The sequence below is a fragment of the Ciconia boyciana genome, chromosome 3 (assembly GCF_034638445.1).
Source record: "Ciconia boyciana chromosome 3, ASM3463844v1, whole genome shotgun sequence".
Taxonomy (NCBI): Eukaryota; Metazoa; Chordata; class Aves; order Ciconiiformes; family Ciconiidae; genus Ciconia; species Ciconia boyciana.
This window is the reverse complement of record NC_132936.1, coordinates 45,335,279-45,353,771: the sequence shown is the minus strand read 5'-3', so window position 1 is coordinate 45,353,771 and position 18,493 is coordinate 45,335,279. Positions and strand designations below refer to the sequence as shown.

The 18,493-nt window shown below is 36.6% G+C and overlaps 1 protein-coding gene across 7 annotated transcripts in view; it reads right to left on the bottom strand.

The window, feature by feature from the left end:
* The window catches only part of KLHL32 (kelch like family member 32), a 97,450-nt gene extending 79,544 nt beyond the window's left edge, over positions 1–17,906 (bottom strand). For all 7 annotated transcript variants that reach the window (XM_072857858.1, XM_072857864.1, XM_072857862.1 and 4 more), the window contains exons 1-2: positions 17,884–17,906; positions 14,997–15,177 (exon numbers count right to left, since the gene is read on the bottom strand). In XM_072857858.1, the coding sequence (XP_072713959.1) occupies positions 14,997–15,177; positions 17,884–17,906 (204 nt within the window). The remainder of the gene's footprint in view (positions 1–14,996; positions 15,178–17,883) is intronic.
* Between the last annotated feature and the right edge of the window lie 587 nt (positions 17,907–18,493).

The window sequence follows — 18,493 nt, the reverse complement described above, 5'->3', positions numbered from 1 at the left end:
CCCCCCTTCCTTCTTCTTCCCCCAGATTTATATACTGAGCATGCCATCATATGGTATGGAATAGCCCTTTGGTCAGTTTGAATCAACTCTCTTGGCTGTGTCCCCTCCCAACTCCTTGTGCACCTGGCAGAGCATGGGAAGCTGAAAAGTCCTTGACTAGTGCAGCAACAACTAAAACATCAGTGTTATCAACACCGTTTCCAGCACAAATGCAAAACATAGCCCCATACTAGCTACTATAAAGAAAATTAACTCTATCCCAGCCAAAACCAGCACAATAGAGCTCTGTATGAAAAACTCATTCCTACTTTTCTACTTATCAACTATATTGTAAGCACTCTGGTCAAGTGTTATGGGAAAAATTTTTAACCAGTCTTACCATAAATTAAACCTCAAGTATGCCATCCCACCCAGCCTCTTATTACTGAGGCTGAGCTCTATGGGAAAAAGTTAAAATGCACTGAACAACTTGTTTTGTAGTCACGTTAACAATTTAACTAACTTTTTCCCACCCCATTCAGAAACACGTCTGAAGAAAATAAATAACTTAATATATATTCATAGCTGAAAAAAAAACCACAACAATTTTGAAAGTGAGTGAACATCTATTCTGTCTGTCTAGCAAACTAATTGGTAAAGAACTGATCAATGTAATCACCAAGGCTTTCCCTAGCTATCTATCTTCTTGCACTGAATTTTTAAGGTAAATAATACTATCTAGCATTGTTTTAATGTTTTAGAAGAGCAGAATTGTCATCTCAAACTTCTGCCTCCACAATTCCACAATGATATTGGTTGAGTTCTTTTTAAAATTATTTTAAAATAGGCATCTTCATTAAGTGCAGTGTTTTATTCAAATTAACTTCCCACAGTATATGCACTTACTTCTGTATTCACCTGTTTCACATCTTTTTCTTCACAGGAAATTGATTGTACTTCTCATCTCATGCATCAGAAAAGCTATGAAGAAAGTAAACTAACACTTCAGAGATCTTGGATCAATTTCCTACACTACTCAGGGAACTCAGTTATGATGTGATACCTCCAGATTTTTTTTTATCACATGTGTAATTTTAAGCCTGTGAGAAATCTTACTGACATCAATGCAACAGCTCAGTCGTGCATTCTTGCTGATTTGGGACCTAAGCCTATCTGTATATAGGTCCCTCAAACTTGCAAGTATCCAGTCCTGAGACTGTCTTATCTATTTGGACTATAAACTCTTTCAGGCCAAAACATTCTCCTTTGCAGTTTGTACTAAAAATAGCACCTCACTGTTCATGTAACAGTAATATTAAATAAATAAATCATAATCTATTTAATCCCCTTTGTTGTACTACTCCTGAATTAACCTTTAGGTGCTCTTAACTTCCATGTTCTAATCCTTCATTACATAAGCAATGTTATTTCTTCTTTGCTGTGTTCACCTATCAGAACAAAAAAAAATATTCAGGATCTATTAACAGGAGTCAAAATATTGCTTTGAGAGATGACAATGTCCCCCTCAAATATCAACTATGTTCTAGATATGTAACATATACTTTTCCAAATAACGAATTTAATATGTGAATGTTTCCTTACTGCATGTAAAAATGTGGCTTGTTCTTCTCATAACTAGCATGTTATATTTTTGCTTTGTTTTCCTCCCAGTTTAAGCCTATCCTAAATCAATCATCAGCCATGTCCTCTAGAGTCTCTCACACACTGAAAAACATATCCATCAATACCAGCTGCATGAAATATGATTAAGAGGCTCATTACGTGATTCTTCTGAAAAAGTTCTATGTAAATTCCCTGAGAAAATGTCACATAATGTCAATCAGTGATAACTGAGCCTGCCGTAATTCATCTGTTCAATGAAATCTACCTAAATATTGTTTTTTAAGCATTTGCCATGCAACTAAAGTGAATCCTGTAAAATGAAAAGGTCAGCTACCATTCATAGTTTAAGGGAATATAGTTAAAGAAATAAAAGAAAAACTGAGCAAAATATACAATTTTATGCACAGTACTGAAGTCTCACATATTACTGTTAGCAAAGCAAGTACCACTGAACCTTTCGTGTTTCTTTGAGTACACCACAGAGTCAGACAGTGATACATGATTACGCAGCCCCTGTGAGCTTACCAAATCAACTATATATGCAATGCACTTGTTGCATTGCATTGTTAATACAATTCTTAGTATCTTTAGAAATAAGTAATGAAAACTGAAGTAATGAGCTACCCTACTGTTTAGAGGACCTAAGGATGTGATATTTTTTCCTGTTTGTATAGTGCACATTTTTTTGGGAGTAACCTGGCAAGAACAAAGTAATTTTCTTGGTTGTAACAAGGCACAGGGTCTTCACTCCCAGTTAAAATAAACAACAATATAAGCATTTGTTGCCAACAAGTTACATTTTTGGCTGAACCGGCATCAAACCTAATTCATGTCTTGACAGTCAGAGTTTAATAATCAGTGTAATGTGTCTTCCCCAAATTTCTGCTTAGATGCACAAAAATAATTTAAGACACAAAGAAAAAGGACAGATTGTAGCATACTACTCCTAACGAGTTGCTGCATCATCGATAAAAAGACCTATATTCAAAAGTAGTCTAAGTTGTGCTGTAGAAACAAAATAATTCTACAATTTTCATGTGCAACCCCATATCAGAATAAAAAAAAATTAACAGTGAACTACTACAGCTACAGTAACCTTATTAGTCCCAATATTTCAAAATGAGTTGTCATAGGTGGTCCTGAATACCAAAATTATTGTTTTCATTGTGGCAGAAAGCAAGAAAACTGAATTGTAAGAACAGTACTATACAAAGCACCACAGAAATCTGCAGTAATGTACAGTCTGTGTTAACAACAGTCACTCTTGAGCAGGCCTGCCTTTTGGAATATAAAGGGAGCAGCATAACTAAAACCAGATTTTTTTTTCCCAGCATCTCCAGTCAAGCAAAGAAAAGTATGAGTCACATTTGCAAATTTTGGCTTAAATTGGTTTAATGTTTCCCAGTGAATGCATAAGCCTATTGTTCGTGTCCTTTGATGATTTTAGCAAGTGATATCAAAAGCAAGCCGAAAATAAAACTGGAATAAAAGTCAGTTAGCTCTTGAACTAGCACTTTAACTACCAGAATACATTTCATTCAGGGAGGCAAAGCTTCTTGTGATGTCTTTTTGCAGGAAAACCACGATCAAAACTTTGACACCTTTAAGGGGCTTATTTTTAAAACATACTTCATACAGTACCATCAAGACAAGTTTCCCACCTCAGCGCATACCAGCCATAACTAAATAGTTGTACAGCAAGGCTTAGTCTAACAGAACTGGAGTAACATAATCTTAGTTATTATAATTAGCTTCTTCAGAAGCCATTTATAATGTGACATAAATGTCAGTAGACACTGACATCCAAATGTTCCAACCAATAGTAAACTACAACAATTATCTTCTATTCTGCAGCATAACTGCAAAAGCATACTTGTTATGTGAGAAGCCTAATGTTGAAATTTGAAATGGTTCATTTTATGAAGGTTTGTACTAGATACCTTTCATATCTGGTCCATTTTATGAGGGTTTGAACTAGATACCCTTCATATCTTCTAAAACAATCCTATTTTCCATTATGATTACAAATCCTGCTTTCCATTAAGATTACAGCATAATTTTGCTAAAAAGTAACGTTAATTCCCACCAACATATTTATTAAATTATTTTGTACAAAGGCCAGAAAATAAAACCAGCTCACTGACCATTTTTCTTTGGTTTTCCACATCCTTTTACTGATAAAACCTACAAAAGTAATGAAACACTAACAATTTACTAAATAAAAGAAGAATGACTTGGCTAACCAAGCTTGTGTTAATACTGCAGTCATTTGTCACAGTAGCTTTCATCATTAGCTGAGCTCTGCCCTCCACCAGCTATCTCCTCTGGAACAAATGCCTCTACAAAATCATCTCTTCATTTTATTTTTAGTAGTCTACATTTGACTGTGCTCATTTATCCTTTGGCTCTCCCTTCATCTCCAACAAACAAACACCGCTAAACTAACAGACCACGATTATGTCAATTTAATTATCCCCATAAATTCTGTAGGCTTGAGACCTACCCCTTCTGGGTTGAAATCTAACTCTGGCAAGCTAGATCCTTAAATGCCAGGTATGACAGCTTCTGAAAATGCAGATGGACATTTCATAATGTGTCCTAATATTCAGTAATTTTTATTTCAAATGGGCTTTATGTACATTTGTTGCCTACTTGTATAGCTGGTACCTTATAACCTTGGAAGGCCAGGCTCTTATTTTGTCAGTAGCTAAGAATGCTACATATGTCTAAGCAAAAGGTAATTAGTAATTGGATTTTTGTACACATACGCACACAAACATAAAATTGTTTTTGTACATATAAAAGTAATAGCTGCAGCCTACTGGTGAAGAGGATGTTATGCTAGGCTCTAACCATTACTTCTCCACAAAGTGGATTCACAAAAAGCTTTTGACAAAGGTCTTCAAAGGCCTTGAAGACAAACCAGGCAAGAGAGAAAAGAGGAGATACCTTTGCTTGGATAAGTGACTGAAGACATAAAACAGTGAACAAGAAAAGAGAACAGCCAGTTTTCACAGGGAGTGATGATTCCAGTGGAGCATCTCAGTTTGGGCTATTTAACATATCCAGAGAAGATCTGGACAAGGGTGAGAGCAGTGTGGCTAGAAAGTCCATTGAGACAAAGCTATTCAAGGTAGTAAGGACATGGGCAAAATGTGATAAACTGTAAAAGGGAGTGGTTGGTTTATGAAATAGCAGCTATAAAATTAGCATATGAGAGTTTAATGAAAAAGTCATCCCAGTGCTCAGCAATAGGAAAAAAGTAATCAAAGCTTAGAAATTGTTAGGCAAGAGAGAATAAAACAGAAGTCAACCCTATACCCATGCAGAAATCTATGCTTTGCCTGCTGCTGCACGCAATTCTCTTACCCTCATCTCAAGATATACTAGAGCTGTAAAAGCTTCAGAGATGGGCAAAAAGCGTAATCAAGAATATGGAACAGCTTCCATTTGAGTAGCATCTGAATAAGTCAGAAATCTCCAACCTGGAAAAGAGATGATTGAGTGCCATGAGAAGAATACCTAGGAACTGATGGTTCGATGTCTTTTCCAATAGAAGAACTAGAAGGAATCAAGTGAAACCGGTGGAAATCAGATTCAGAACAAACAAAATAGTTCTTCACAAAACAGGCAGTGGGCTACCTTGTCAGAGAACACTGTGGATGAGAAATCTTACATAGGCTCAATGGGAAAGAGGATAAAAGCTTGGATGAGAGACTTATTTAGGATGGCTGAATAGACAGGAATCACACCCTGCTCAGGAAACGCCCCTGAGCTGAAAACAGCTGGGGAATTCTCAGGGACACATCACATACACTTAGCCTGGTTTTACTCTTTTTCTCCAGGTATCACAAAACAGCTACTGCTAAAGCAACTAGTCAATGATCCAACATAGTGTTGCCATTCCTACGTTCTCACCCAAAGCTGTTAAGGGCACCTCCCTCTTTTGAGGCACTACCTATTCAGTAGTAGACAGAGAGGCAGTTTAATTAATTTGGCACTTGCACATTAGTCACCCAGTAAGAGTGGATTGGGACTTAAAGAGGTTTTTAGATGTCTAAATTTGAAAACAGGTTGACTTAGGCAGATTAACTCCTGCCGAAGATAAGCAACCAGCAGCATTTTACAAAGATGTTCGGGACAGTCAAATGTAGAGGTTCCACTGCTTAAATCCAACCTTTTACTAGATGAAGGCCTACAGTGATGTGAATACAGCTAGCCAATATCACATTTCACTCTACTGAAATGAAGTTGTTAACAGCGTGTAAAAAAATGGCACTGTTGACAATGAAGCAATTGAAGGATTTGTTTAAAGAAAGATATTTCTTCTAGAACTTCCAATGAGCACGATGTGCAACAAAAAAGGCAAAAGCATGTGCATTGTGATAGGCTTCTTATACAAATGGAGGGGAATGCAAGAAACCCTGAGGGAGCATCCAAAGGAAAAACAGCTATTTCAATAGTGTTAAAACATCCTAACACCTGCTATATGTACAAGTGCAACATATGGATCATATTTTTAGCTCTTCAGCAGTCTTGCCTCTTTCTTTGGGTACTTCTCATGTTATTAAAATGGTATGTGGATCCTACTCACTGAAGCTAAAAGTGACACACTGCCCAAATAATTCACTCAGGTGGTTGGAGCAGAAGGTGTTTTCAGCTTTACTACACCCACAGAATAATAGCTTTAATTTCTCCTGAGGCTGTGTAGGAAGATACTGATGGAGACTGCAAAATATAGAATAGTGTCTACTGCATCCAACAATGTTCTAAAATGTAAGACTTCCTCACTAGACTATATAGAAGAAAACAGGTATGAAACACTTCTCTACCACAAGCCTGCTCCAAGAAATCGGCTTTCCACAGGCAGACACTTAGCAACACAGAAACTGCAGTTGAGCCCAGCCCAGCTTCAGAACACTTGCTATAGCAGCACTGCAAAACTGACCTGAGGTAGCCTGGTGCAAGCAAAGAAGATGACAAAGAAAATTGGCAATCACAGCAACATGGCTGCAATGACTCCTTTCTGTCCTGCTTTTATACTGAGAAAATGCATCAATGAAATAGTAACCAAACACCATGTGTTGTTATAACACTAATTTAATTAGAGACAATGAGCCACAGTCTCCTATGACCTATCTCACTAACTGCAGAGTTGACTCTGCCATACTTACTCATAGTGCACATACTTACCATATAGGGGCTTCAAAAAAGAAAAAGAAAAAATCAAGAGGATAACTCAGAATATAAGACACCATATTGTCTACCATCCAGCAGTGGCGGAATTGCAATTAACTCTTTTACATACTATGAGAATTGCAACAGAAACATCTTTACACTGACAGCATAACAACTGCTGGGAATTCGAAAATAGAATTCAGAAAAGAGAAGACTCTTGTAAATGTTTTTGATAGCACCCACACTGCTGAGCTGTGGGAATTCTGTCTGCAGCAAAGGAAAACTACTTCAGAGTCTCACAAAATAAAAAAAAACATTAATTGCAAAGATAAGGATGAACAAAGTAAAATAACCCAGATATACTCCCTTATTTTGTCCACTTTGAAAGAATAGTAAAATAATTATTTAGAAAGCTTTAAAACTTTTGCAAACCATTTTTGTGTATACTTCAGAAGTAAAAAAGTTTGTTCAGATAAACATTACAAAGGTTTTTATACAAGCCACCTCACAACTGTCCATGCTACATTACTTCCAACAATTTGATTAAACTTAGTAAAAATATTGACAATCCCTATATCAAACAATATTTTAAGAAGTGAAGGAATGTGCTGTTTTTTGACATTCAACTATAACTAGATTACTGAATAATTAGTAACAAAACTCTAATTTGTATTTAAACCTTTATATTATGCTACGAGGACAATTTAAAAAAAAAACCCACAACAAAACAAAACCAAACTTATTTTTTCCAGCCCTTCTCTTATTTTAGGCAAGTTTTTTTCCCAATGAGAAGCAAGCAGCACTGAGTTCTCATTTCTCAAGAGGTGACGTATAAGTAACATGTTCACAACACCAGACACTACTATGAATCTTCAAATATCTTGTGCATTGTTGGCATCACCCAAAACCATGTGTATTGGGCCACATTTAGCTGATTTCACGTGCAGAAGAATTAAAATATAGTGCTAAACCTTTAGCATGCTGAAATATTCCTTAGATTTCTTACAGCATCACTGTATGGTAGTGAACACTACCAGGTCAATAATTGCAAGACTAAGACTATATTCCTTCCCAAGTTTGCAGTTAGTATTCTTACATGGGAAGAATGCATAAATAAAAAAAGAGAGATTAAAAAGAGGGTTAAGAAGGGGAGAAAACAGTTTTATCTCAGTGTTAAGCACATTTAAAAGAGACATCTTTATCAAAGTTCTTAGACAAGAAAACTGCTGGTGTGACAGTAAATGAGAATACTATATCCTGTTCTGAAGTTTTGTAGGGCAATTGGGAACTGCTTCTGAGTTAGGGCATTGATACTGGAGAATGGCACAGCACAATATGAATTAGTACGGCAAAGGAATTAATTGGGCAAAAGTCTTGAGGCTTCTCAGACTGTGGGGAAGAATGTTAAGAGTAAGAAGATGGCAAGAATGTATAAGTAAATGAGAGATGCCACATAGCTGTGATATTACTAGCTGTGCATAAATCACGATGGCAGCAGAAAGATTGCTTGGTATTTCATGGAAAATGTTTCAATTTTCATGTAAGTTATCATCAGTGAGAACAAAGATAAGAAGGCAAGGATGAAAGGAATCATAACAGGGTGCACGGTTTGCCACCTCTGGGATATTCATCCGACACCCCTACAATTGTACCTGTAGTTTATCTGTTGTATGTGCATCGGTGTATCATGGATGTGCCAATTTCCAAACGAACAGTTATGTCCACGTACGGTGCTTCTCTAGTCCCAAGCCATATATGGATAGGTATGACTGCTTCTGAACAACTAACAGACTAGCTTTCTAACTTGAGCACTAGAGGAGGATTTTTGTACTAAGAGTCAGGTTCACAAATAGGCTTGCTTTTCTTTGCCCTCTTGAATCCTTACAAGTAGTACACAGATTTTCCCAAACCCATTATGATATTCTGCATAGTTTGAATGTAACACAGACTATTCCTATAGTATTATCCTACTACACCTAAAAGAATATTGGATTTCAGCCTGTACTATTCCAAACAAGTCTGTATCAGATATGCATTCAGGAGTTGGTGAAAAATAGCGTTGGTTCAGAATCTACCAGGTTTTTGCACTTCCTCAGTCCTTGGTCAATCCTAAAAGGGTAGGTTTCACAAAAAGAACATGGATGGGGAAAGGGGAGACATGGTCATTTCAGCTACAGATCATAGCCATACCACATCAGTTACACCTACATTTTTAGTACCTTAACACAAAAGGAGACCTTCAGTTTAACTAAAACGTTCTAGGAAACTGTCTTTATTGTTTTAGTCCCACTGTGAATCATAGAACAGTTGAGGTTGGAAGGCACCCCTGGAAGTCATCTTGTCCAATCCCCTGCTCCAGCAGAGCCAGTTGCCCAGGGCCATGTCTAGATGGCTTCTGAATATCTCTGTGCATGGAGACTCCACAATCTCCCTGGGCAACATGTGCCAGTGCTCAGTTACCCTCACAGGGGAAAAAAGCATTTCTTGACATTCAGAGGAAACCTCCAGTGTTTCTGTTTGTGCCCGTTGCCCCTTGTCCTGTCACTGGGCACCATTGAAAAAAGCCTGTCTCTGTCCTCTACGCACCGTGCCTTCAAGTGTTTATATACCGTGATAAGATCCCCCTGAGCATTCTCTGCTCCAGGCTAAACAGTCCCAGCTCTCTCAGCCTCTCCTCACAGGAGAGAAGCTCCAGTGCCTTCATCATCTTCGTGGCCCTTTGCTGGACTATCTCTAGTAGCTCTATATCTCTCTTCTACCAAGGAGTCCAATAAAGGACAACTGTGGGTTATTAACATATTCTAGTGGTGATCAACTATATCTATTACATAATGAAAAAATATAAACAAATATTTGAGTAGTACTAATTAGGATAACATTGTTTGATTTACAATAATTAATTATTTTCATTTGGAGGCTTTTCCTCCACAGTAGACTTCTGTTGACATTGTATTTACAAAGAGTGCATTTGGCACTGCCTTACTTGCCCGAGTTGCTCAGAACTCAACAAAACCAAAATCCATTCCAAACATTGATCTACATTTGTGAATTCTGCTTACAATAGCTTGTATACAAGAAGGAGATGCATTTGAACAAGAGCCAACCAGTTCCATCAATTGAAGCAGGAGCTGTTGTTCAATTGCATTTCCTTTGTTTTGCTATCTTCTTCACAAAGACTGGTCTAACTTAGAACTTCAGGTTTCAAATTCATTAAAACACTGCTTTCAGGTGCAAGTTGCAGGTAGACAACAGACATACGGGAATTCACTTCAAGTTACTTGCTAGGCAGTTATTACAAGAAGGTAATATCCTTATGAAGGGTATACTTTGAATGATTTGAGTTAAAGAACCTGCAGTAGTTATCAAAAAAAAGTGTCTACAGCATTTAACAAAAGCAGTGACTCTATATGCTTGTGAAAAATGAAAAAAGCATTAGTTTAGAAACAATATTAGATGATACAGTGAATCTATGTGACTGAGATCTACAAAAGCTGTGTTAGGCAATTAATACAGAATAAATACTTTAGTTTCTCAAATATATCATAATTTCCAACTGAGAAAATGAATTTAAAATTATCCCAGGAAAAGTTTAGACATGTAAGAAGAGGAAGTATTTATCAACCTACACAGGAAGCTAAAAGGGAGGGTAAGAGCCTCTTTTGGCACAAAAGTCTCAGTAACTACTAGATGTTACTAGAATAATAGAGTTGTTCTAGTAACAATATTACTAGAATAAGAGAGTTGATTCAGTCCAATGGAAAGATAACATTTAAAAATGTTAGCTCTGGAAAGACAATTTCTAGGTAGCATCACTTCCAGGGTGCAATAGCAAGGAAAATACTGTTTATTTGGTACATGCACATCAATGGTAAAATACTGAAAAACAAAATCACATTATACTGCAAGAGCAGCAGGTAATTCTGATTCCTCAGAACTAGGTCCTTAGACCTCTCTCTAAGATGTGTTAGGGAGAGCCTTTTCCTCTTTATGATTCATGTAACAAGACCTCAAAAGCTATTTGCATCATACAATCTTTCATACCGCAAGGATTTGTTTATAAGAACTAATTCTCTAATCTTATCAAGAAACAATGCAATACATTGCAAAACACAATCAATCAGCAATGTTGTGTACACACAAAGAAATTATCTGTTGACAGGGAGGAAAGACAGCACAGAAAAGAACCTGAAAATAAACTGCTTAAGAATCAACTGTGACAGTTATAAGTACAAAGTCTGTATGTAAAATTAATATCTACTAGTTCATTTCAGAGAAGAAAGATTCTTCTAAGAATTGAACATGCTCACTGTGGAAAAAATTAGAATATTATTGACATTTTAAAATCTATTCTAGTTAATTGATATAATTTTGTTCATCCGGATTACATGGAAAATCTGCATCTTTGAGAAAGATCAAAGTCCTGTGACTATGAACCCACTCAAGTGAAAAATAAGGAAGAAGAAAGGAATTTTTCTGACTGGAAAACCAATGCATTTTGTACAAGAAAATCTTGAGGTTATATAATCAGCTGCCAACACTGTAAATGCCTGCTAATGAAGTCATGCAGTAACATTTCATTTTGCTCCCAGAGGGGGAAAAAAAAAAAAAGAATCTTTTAATTGGAAATCAGTTAGCTTGCTAGAGCTATCACAGTCACTCACTAACTCAACTGCCTTGTTTCACTGCAATAGACTGAGACAAATAGCAAATTGCAGCATGTCATATGGAAAAGTTGGCCTAAAATGCTGTTTGTTGCTTAAAAAAATAATTCATAAAAATACATATGTTCACTATTCTCTATATGAATCTTTTAGGGTATGGAGCTGACTACTGTATTCCTTAGCTCATTTTGAAAGAAGAGGTCCTTCAGGAGATGCTGAACAGAAAATTTGAAAACCCTAATTTTCAGGTGTCAAATCTTGCAATTTAACTCTGTATTTTTAATGCAGTCTTTCTACGCAATTTCCTAAGGGCTTTTTTTTTCTTAAAAAAGAAAAACCAAACCCACAACATTTTGGTGTACAAGTGTTAAAAACTCCCAAATCAGGTGCTATTCTTAGGATTTAAATTCCAGCTGTGCTGAAACACTGGAACTACTATAGCAACTAGAAGAAGGGATGGCAAGCTGTTACCCTAGAAGGCTGGCCCTTTTTATTTTGCTGATGCTCAGGCCTCTGGCTTGTCTTAGAAAAGCAAATGAAGATTTTACTCCAGACTACAACCTCAAAGAAAAAATTGTAAGGCAACCTCTGTGTGACCTTCTCCACTCTTCCACATACAGTGGCTCCAATTCCCTCTGTCTGTAACAACACACATTTAGTTATCCTTCAAAAGTGTTAACAAACTTCTTTGCAGTAAAGGAAGAAATAAGTGGCAATTTGAAAAAAACCTGCTACTCAGATGACTTGTTATTCTCATCAAGAAAACACCACAATTTCAGAAGTAGCTCCATCTAAATCAAAGTAGACACAGAACACATAGAAAACCGTAAAAGGGCTCTGTAGTAAGCAAATATCCAGATTCTTGTACAAGCTGTTTTACAAGAGTGGCAAAAAAGAAAACAAACAGAAAAAAATCATGCTGATTCATTCTGATAGAGCCCCACGTAGAAATGAACATATTTCTTGAGTAATCTGTGAGATCTTAAGAATTGCATGACAGCCTCTCCAGACAGAGCTGAAGGTAGGCTGGTATATTAATCAAATCTATAAGCCTTAGAAACCAGAAGCTACAGTAGGCAAGTTCTTTCTGTCACACTGATGTATAGTGTTGTCATCTCAGTTTTATTCGAGGCAACTCCAACATCTGATGTGCCCAGAATCCTGTCCACTGCAGTCCTGTGCTTATATGGAAAAAAAAAAAACCCTCATAAAAATTAGCGAAAGGTTAAGTTTCCAGCGGCAATGGCTTCTTCAGGGTTAGAAAGTCTGCAAGGTTCTTCCAAGAATTCCTCTGAGAAAATCCAGAAAAAACTAAAGGGTAGAAATAATCTTAGGTAATTTTAACAGCTAAGTTTGAAGCATGTGAGTCTAGTCTTTATGACCAGTGGAGGGAGATCTGGCACTTCCAGATGGTGATTCATTTCATTTTAAATAAATCTTCTATCCGCCTTTATCATCCTCTGGAAATGCCCGTTTCTCTTCACTGACTCTGAATGAAGCTTGGCATCATTCTCCTAAATCTTAGAAAATGAATACTTGGGTAGCTCAAATTGGGCAAAATCCCCCTAGATATAAAACCATTAATAATCTCAGTTTAAATACAAAACATTATTACTTATTAATCAACTTGTGCTTTTTTCTAAATTATTAGAATCAGGAACACAGTATATAGTAACTTTTTTGCCACCTTCCTACAGAACATAAATCTCATTCCACAATTTTCTAACAAAGCTTTTTGTCCATTAATAATAGAAACTGTTTGGCTGATTTCAGAAAGCACAAGTTCCGTATTTATAGCTGATACTTAAAGTCTGAAGAATATATCATATCAAATTACAAAAATTTTGAGGCAGATCAAATTACTAAATGCTGCATAGATCACTTTTTTTTTTACTTGAGAAGATTTACATAGCAATTAGGAATTTGATCCATTGTAAAACTGGTTTTTTTCTTTTCCATAGGGCATTAAGATTTTAGTTTGCAATAACTGTCCAGCAAATACCAAGTAACTTAACTGGAAATAACAAGGTGAGTCACAGTGCCCCAAATCTCAAGGTCAATCCATAAGCGACCAAAGCAGAAGCTGTTCCTATCATACTGCTTGAACACTGGGTACAGCTGCCCACTCTACGATAATTCTATGCACAGGGTACAACGAGCTCTGGAAGGAATGTATGTCACAGGTGCGGAAGAATGATATGGCACCCTTATTAAAATATTTCAATCAAACCAGAACAGCAGCCCTGTAGTATATCTATCATCAACAAGTATATATATCACTTGCTAGAGCTAGAGAGCTCCAAAATCCCTCTCTGTGCACTGGGATAAAAGGAAAAAAAGTGGTAAGCAATCTGTGTTACAACAGGCCAGGGCACCATCACAAAGCAACATTAGCAGCTATGGCAGTACAAAGTCTGCAGTAGTGGAACACATAAGCATGCAGACAAGCTCAGAAAATGAGCAATCAATTGGCTCAACATCATCACAGTGAAAGTAACATCAAGGTTAACAATATTTCTTAAATACACAGAATAAATTAAGTCTCAATTCTAACCAAAAGGGAGAGAGAGTGTTGACAGGAAGATAAAAATTCTGCTCAGATGATTAAGGATATAGAACAGTTGTCATACACTATATTACAAGGATATAGAACAGTTGTCATACACTGTATTACTATTGTAATAAAACAAAAAGGTCACCATAAAGAAGTTCGTAGCACTACAATTACAGTGTAGGCAAAATATTAAATAAACTTACTTTGTTAGAGAAAACGGACCTTTAAATTAATTTAGCTTTAGTTTCTGAATAACAACAGGATGACTCACACTTAAAAACACCAGCCAACTAAAAAGCTATAGACAGTCCAACTTTTTGAACAGGTACATTATAACGAAGCTTAGTAGAATTGCTTCATATGAAGAATGCTCTTCCTATCAGAAAACTCCATTTTTCAGTTACTCCAATTTTAGCACCTGGGTTCAATTTTCCATGCTGACTACCTGAATTAGATTTCCCAGGGAATATTTTAATCTTTACATTTCAGACACATTTGTTTCTGAAAAGGAGTTTTATTACGCTTAAAAAATTACTATGGTCTCTCCTCTTTAAGAGTAACCATTTACATCCCTACAAAATCCACTCTCAAGCTGACTTAAACTGCATTTATTAATATTTACATTTCCTCTCCCCATCCTTCCATGCTCTAATCACAACTGTCTCAAATGTCTGGGTTCTACAAAAAAATCTTCCACTTTCTGACTTTAGTGGGGCATAAGATTCATAGAAAGATGTGTACTGCTTATCTTGGGGGGGGGGAAGAATAATCATAAATAATGATAAAAAACTTAATTATGGTCTTAATATTTCTTTTCTATGACATGTATGTGGATATTTAAAGTTGTATACTCTATTGAATGTACAATAATCCTGAATTTTCTATAAGCTCAAATTTAAAGCTTGTTCAGTATGATATCTATAACCATCCCTGCTTCCCCCACCCTCCCGGGGTAATTTTTAATATCATTATGAGAAAATAAAAAAAATCTTTGGACTTACTCGGAAGTAGTCACTGCAGGCTGCCAGGACTGCTTTATGTGCATGGAATTTCTGCTCTTCAGCAATAAGGGTGATATCACAAAGTATGCCATCACTTCTTTGTTGGTTCAGGGCTGCGAGGACAGCATCATTATGGGAGCTGGACTGACAAAGCCTCTGACCTGTCAGCATTTCCTGAACGCTGAGAAGGAAAAGGGGAAAAATTTTGTCAAAAAATGTAGGAAACAAGTAGATTCTGTCAGAAATATAGAAAAACTTTTTCTAAGACAAGATTCATAATTCTTGGACAGAAAAAAAGAGTCATGCACCCTGTCAGGCAAAAATCCTTACATAGTATAGACATCACAAGAAAAGCTCAGTATAACTTTTGTTATAACAAAGTATTATGAAACCTGATTATATACTTGAATTTAAAAACCTCAATTGTTCTGATTTTCATTTGCTGCTCTGGAAGTCAGCTAGACTCATAGGATTAATTCAGAATCATCTTAGAATTAAGTGAGAAGAATAAAGGGCCTAGGCCAATGCAGCAACAGAAAACTTTAAGTGGTCAAACTGATGCATTAGTGGAAAGGAGTATGTATGCACATAACTAGTCCTACTAAAAAGAATGAAGATCATGGTCTCAGGTGGCTGTTGAAGTCTGATACTGCATTACTGAATGTTTTCAGACTGTTTCAGGTTATTCACATTTATGAAGTGTTGTGGGGGTTTTTTGTTTGTCTGTTTTGTATTGGGGGGGGGGAGGATGTTTGCTTGTTTTTAAAATGCTGAGGCCTGCCACCACCTCTGAATATCTCCTTGTATGAATACAAGATTTCCATGTCATCCAGCCTAGGACTGTCTGATTGCAGCTTCCTTTTCTACAGCAGAAGGAAGAGACAATATAACTGTTGATGCAAACAGAAACAAATCAAACAAATCTGCAAATCCTCTTTGGCACAAAACAATGCAGTTTATTTGAAATCTGTGAGACTATACCAATTTATATTGCCCAAGCATCTAGGTCTTTATAGAAGATGAGTTTACAGAGAGTCATTCCTGAGTAAATCAAAGTGAAGGTACAAATTTTTTTTTTTAATAAGGGGTAAATAAGCTATCTTCTTTCCACTACAATCATGTAATTCACTCCATACACATGCTATGCAGCAGCTGTGTGGCTGCTATATTCTCCTTTCCATCAACACACACTCTCTGTACTGCTTATCCCACCTTCTGCACCTTGGGCATTTGTAAACTAATGCAAACCTGCCTTGCAGACCGTTTGCTCTAATCTAACCTAATCTTTTAAAAACACAAGAACTAAGACATTACTTCTAGAAGAAGGATGGCCAAATTGGAATTACACAGGAATAATCTGTATCTGAATTTCACCCCCTCTCTAATAGTTCAGGTTTCACACATGGACATACCCTACATACATTTCAAAATGATTCACTCGATTCTTTTTCCTTCAGCTGTTCCATTTGTGGAACCCCACTGATATTCTAAATTACAATTATCAAGAAATGTAACTTGTTAAAATACAAGGGAATTATTTCCAACAATTATTTCCCTTCTGTAATTTCTATAGCAAAGTGACTAAATCAAACTAGTGCGAGTATAATAAGCTAATTATACCTAGAAATGGTTTTTCTTTATTTCTGTTTTTATTAGCCTCTCTCCCAGTGCTGTGAACCAAGACCTCCATTCCTCTTGCTTTTTTCACCATCATCCAGAGAAGGAAGTCCTTTTCTTGTGGAAAAGGACTATTTCACTCAACAGAAAACAGATCGGGGGGATAAGGCACAAGGGTAATTTTTATGGGGAAATTTTATATATGTGTGTGTACGTAGACACACACACATAAAATCAGGCATCTGTGGTTTTAAATTGAGCTCTATCATAATCCTTTTTTCAATTCAATGACCAAAGCAAAAAATCAATTGCCTGTAACCCTCGTGATAACAACATATGAAGAATGTATACCCATGCAAGGCAATTGAACTGGAATTTATGAATGAAAAAGCACTGATTCATTAAACATAACATGGCCACTTTGTAGTGATATTGTCAGTTGATGAGCTCAACAGCTATCTATAAAATGCAAGGAATGCCTGATTGTCTTCTGCTGCAGAAGCATGGGAGGGAAAGGGGAACAGAACTGGAATGATATGATGTCCCAGTAATATTAGGTAGATCTCTGAGCTCCCAGATCAGCCCCGTTAACTACCCTGTAAAACAGAACAACTACCAGTATATCAGACTAGTGCAAGGTTCTGCAGAAAAGCAACTAGATTAATAAATTCTGCTCAGTGTTCTGTCTGAAAGTGCTCCCAGAAACTAATTAAATTATAAATATCAAATTCTCTGATGAGACAGTGGGCAATACAAATAAATGAGAAAGGCTAGACTGGCAAGTACATATAGATGATTAAGACTCTATAAGAGGGAAAGAGACAGAATGGGAGGTTCTGGAAGGCAGGAAGATGAGTTTGGAGAGAATGTTTTGAAGCCATTTCAAAGAACTGGAAGAGTAATATATCTCCTGAATTGTGGAATACTACACACACCAAAAATGATCACCAGCCACGAATTCAAATGCATGAATGTAAAATGCCAGTTGCTTCCACAATCAAAAATTCCAAGTATAGACAAAAGCATAAACAAGACAACATATGAGGAGACTGTGGGTCCCAAATCAATCCTAGGCATGCTTCTCTTTGCTAGAGATATGTGGCAACAAGAAAGTAATATTTTGCAGATTACAACATGGATATGTATTTAATAATGTGAATTCCTACCTAATGAACAAAAATATTAATTTCACTTTTCTACTGTTAACTGATGCTTTGGTAAACATCATCCTAAATGTAAATGACTTCCTGCACGCTACCAAGTACTATACCTCAGGCACCTCTCAGATGGCATCTTTCAGTTTTGCTCTTCTGAATATCAAAGCTTATAATCTTGTAGGAAAAGCAGCAAGCATTCCAGCTAGAAAGAGAGAAAGGAGAGGAACATTACAATTCAAAGCATACATAGCCTCAGCCTTAAAGATCAATACTTTCAGGATGTGTAATTCAAAAGCAACTTTCTTCAATTCTTCTATTGCAGAAAGACATACCATATAGATTAGGTGCACGTGAAATTTTATTGGCTAGATTGAGTACAGTCTGAAAGCGGCCTTTCCTCTAGTCTTTCCTAGAGTTTCACACCCTACCATCTGAACTTCCTGCACTACTGCCCTTGAGGCATGTCTCCTTTCTGCAAACTCAGGAATACATATTATTTCAAAAAACATGGAAGAATGGTGAGGAGGGAAGTATCTTCACAAAAATACCTCAAATTGAAGAGAAGGCCAGAAGCATCTACTGGTGTTTGCTTACTTCCCTAAAAAACATACAGCTATAAAAATCTTACATCTCTCACAGGGTAATCTCACAGGCATGTCTAGGGTCTAAGAGGTTTGCCATACACCTAAACTCATGTTTTGACTATATTAACTTTTCCTAAAG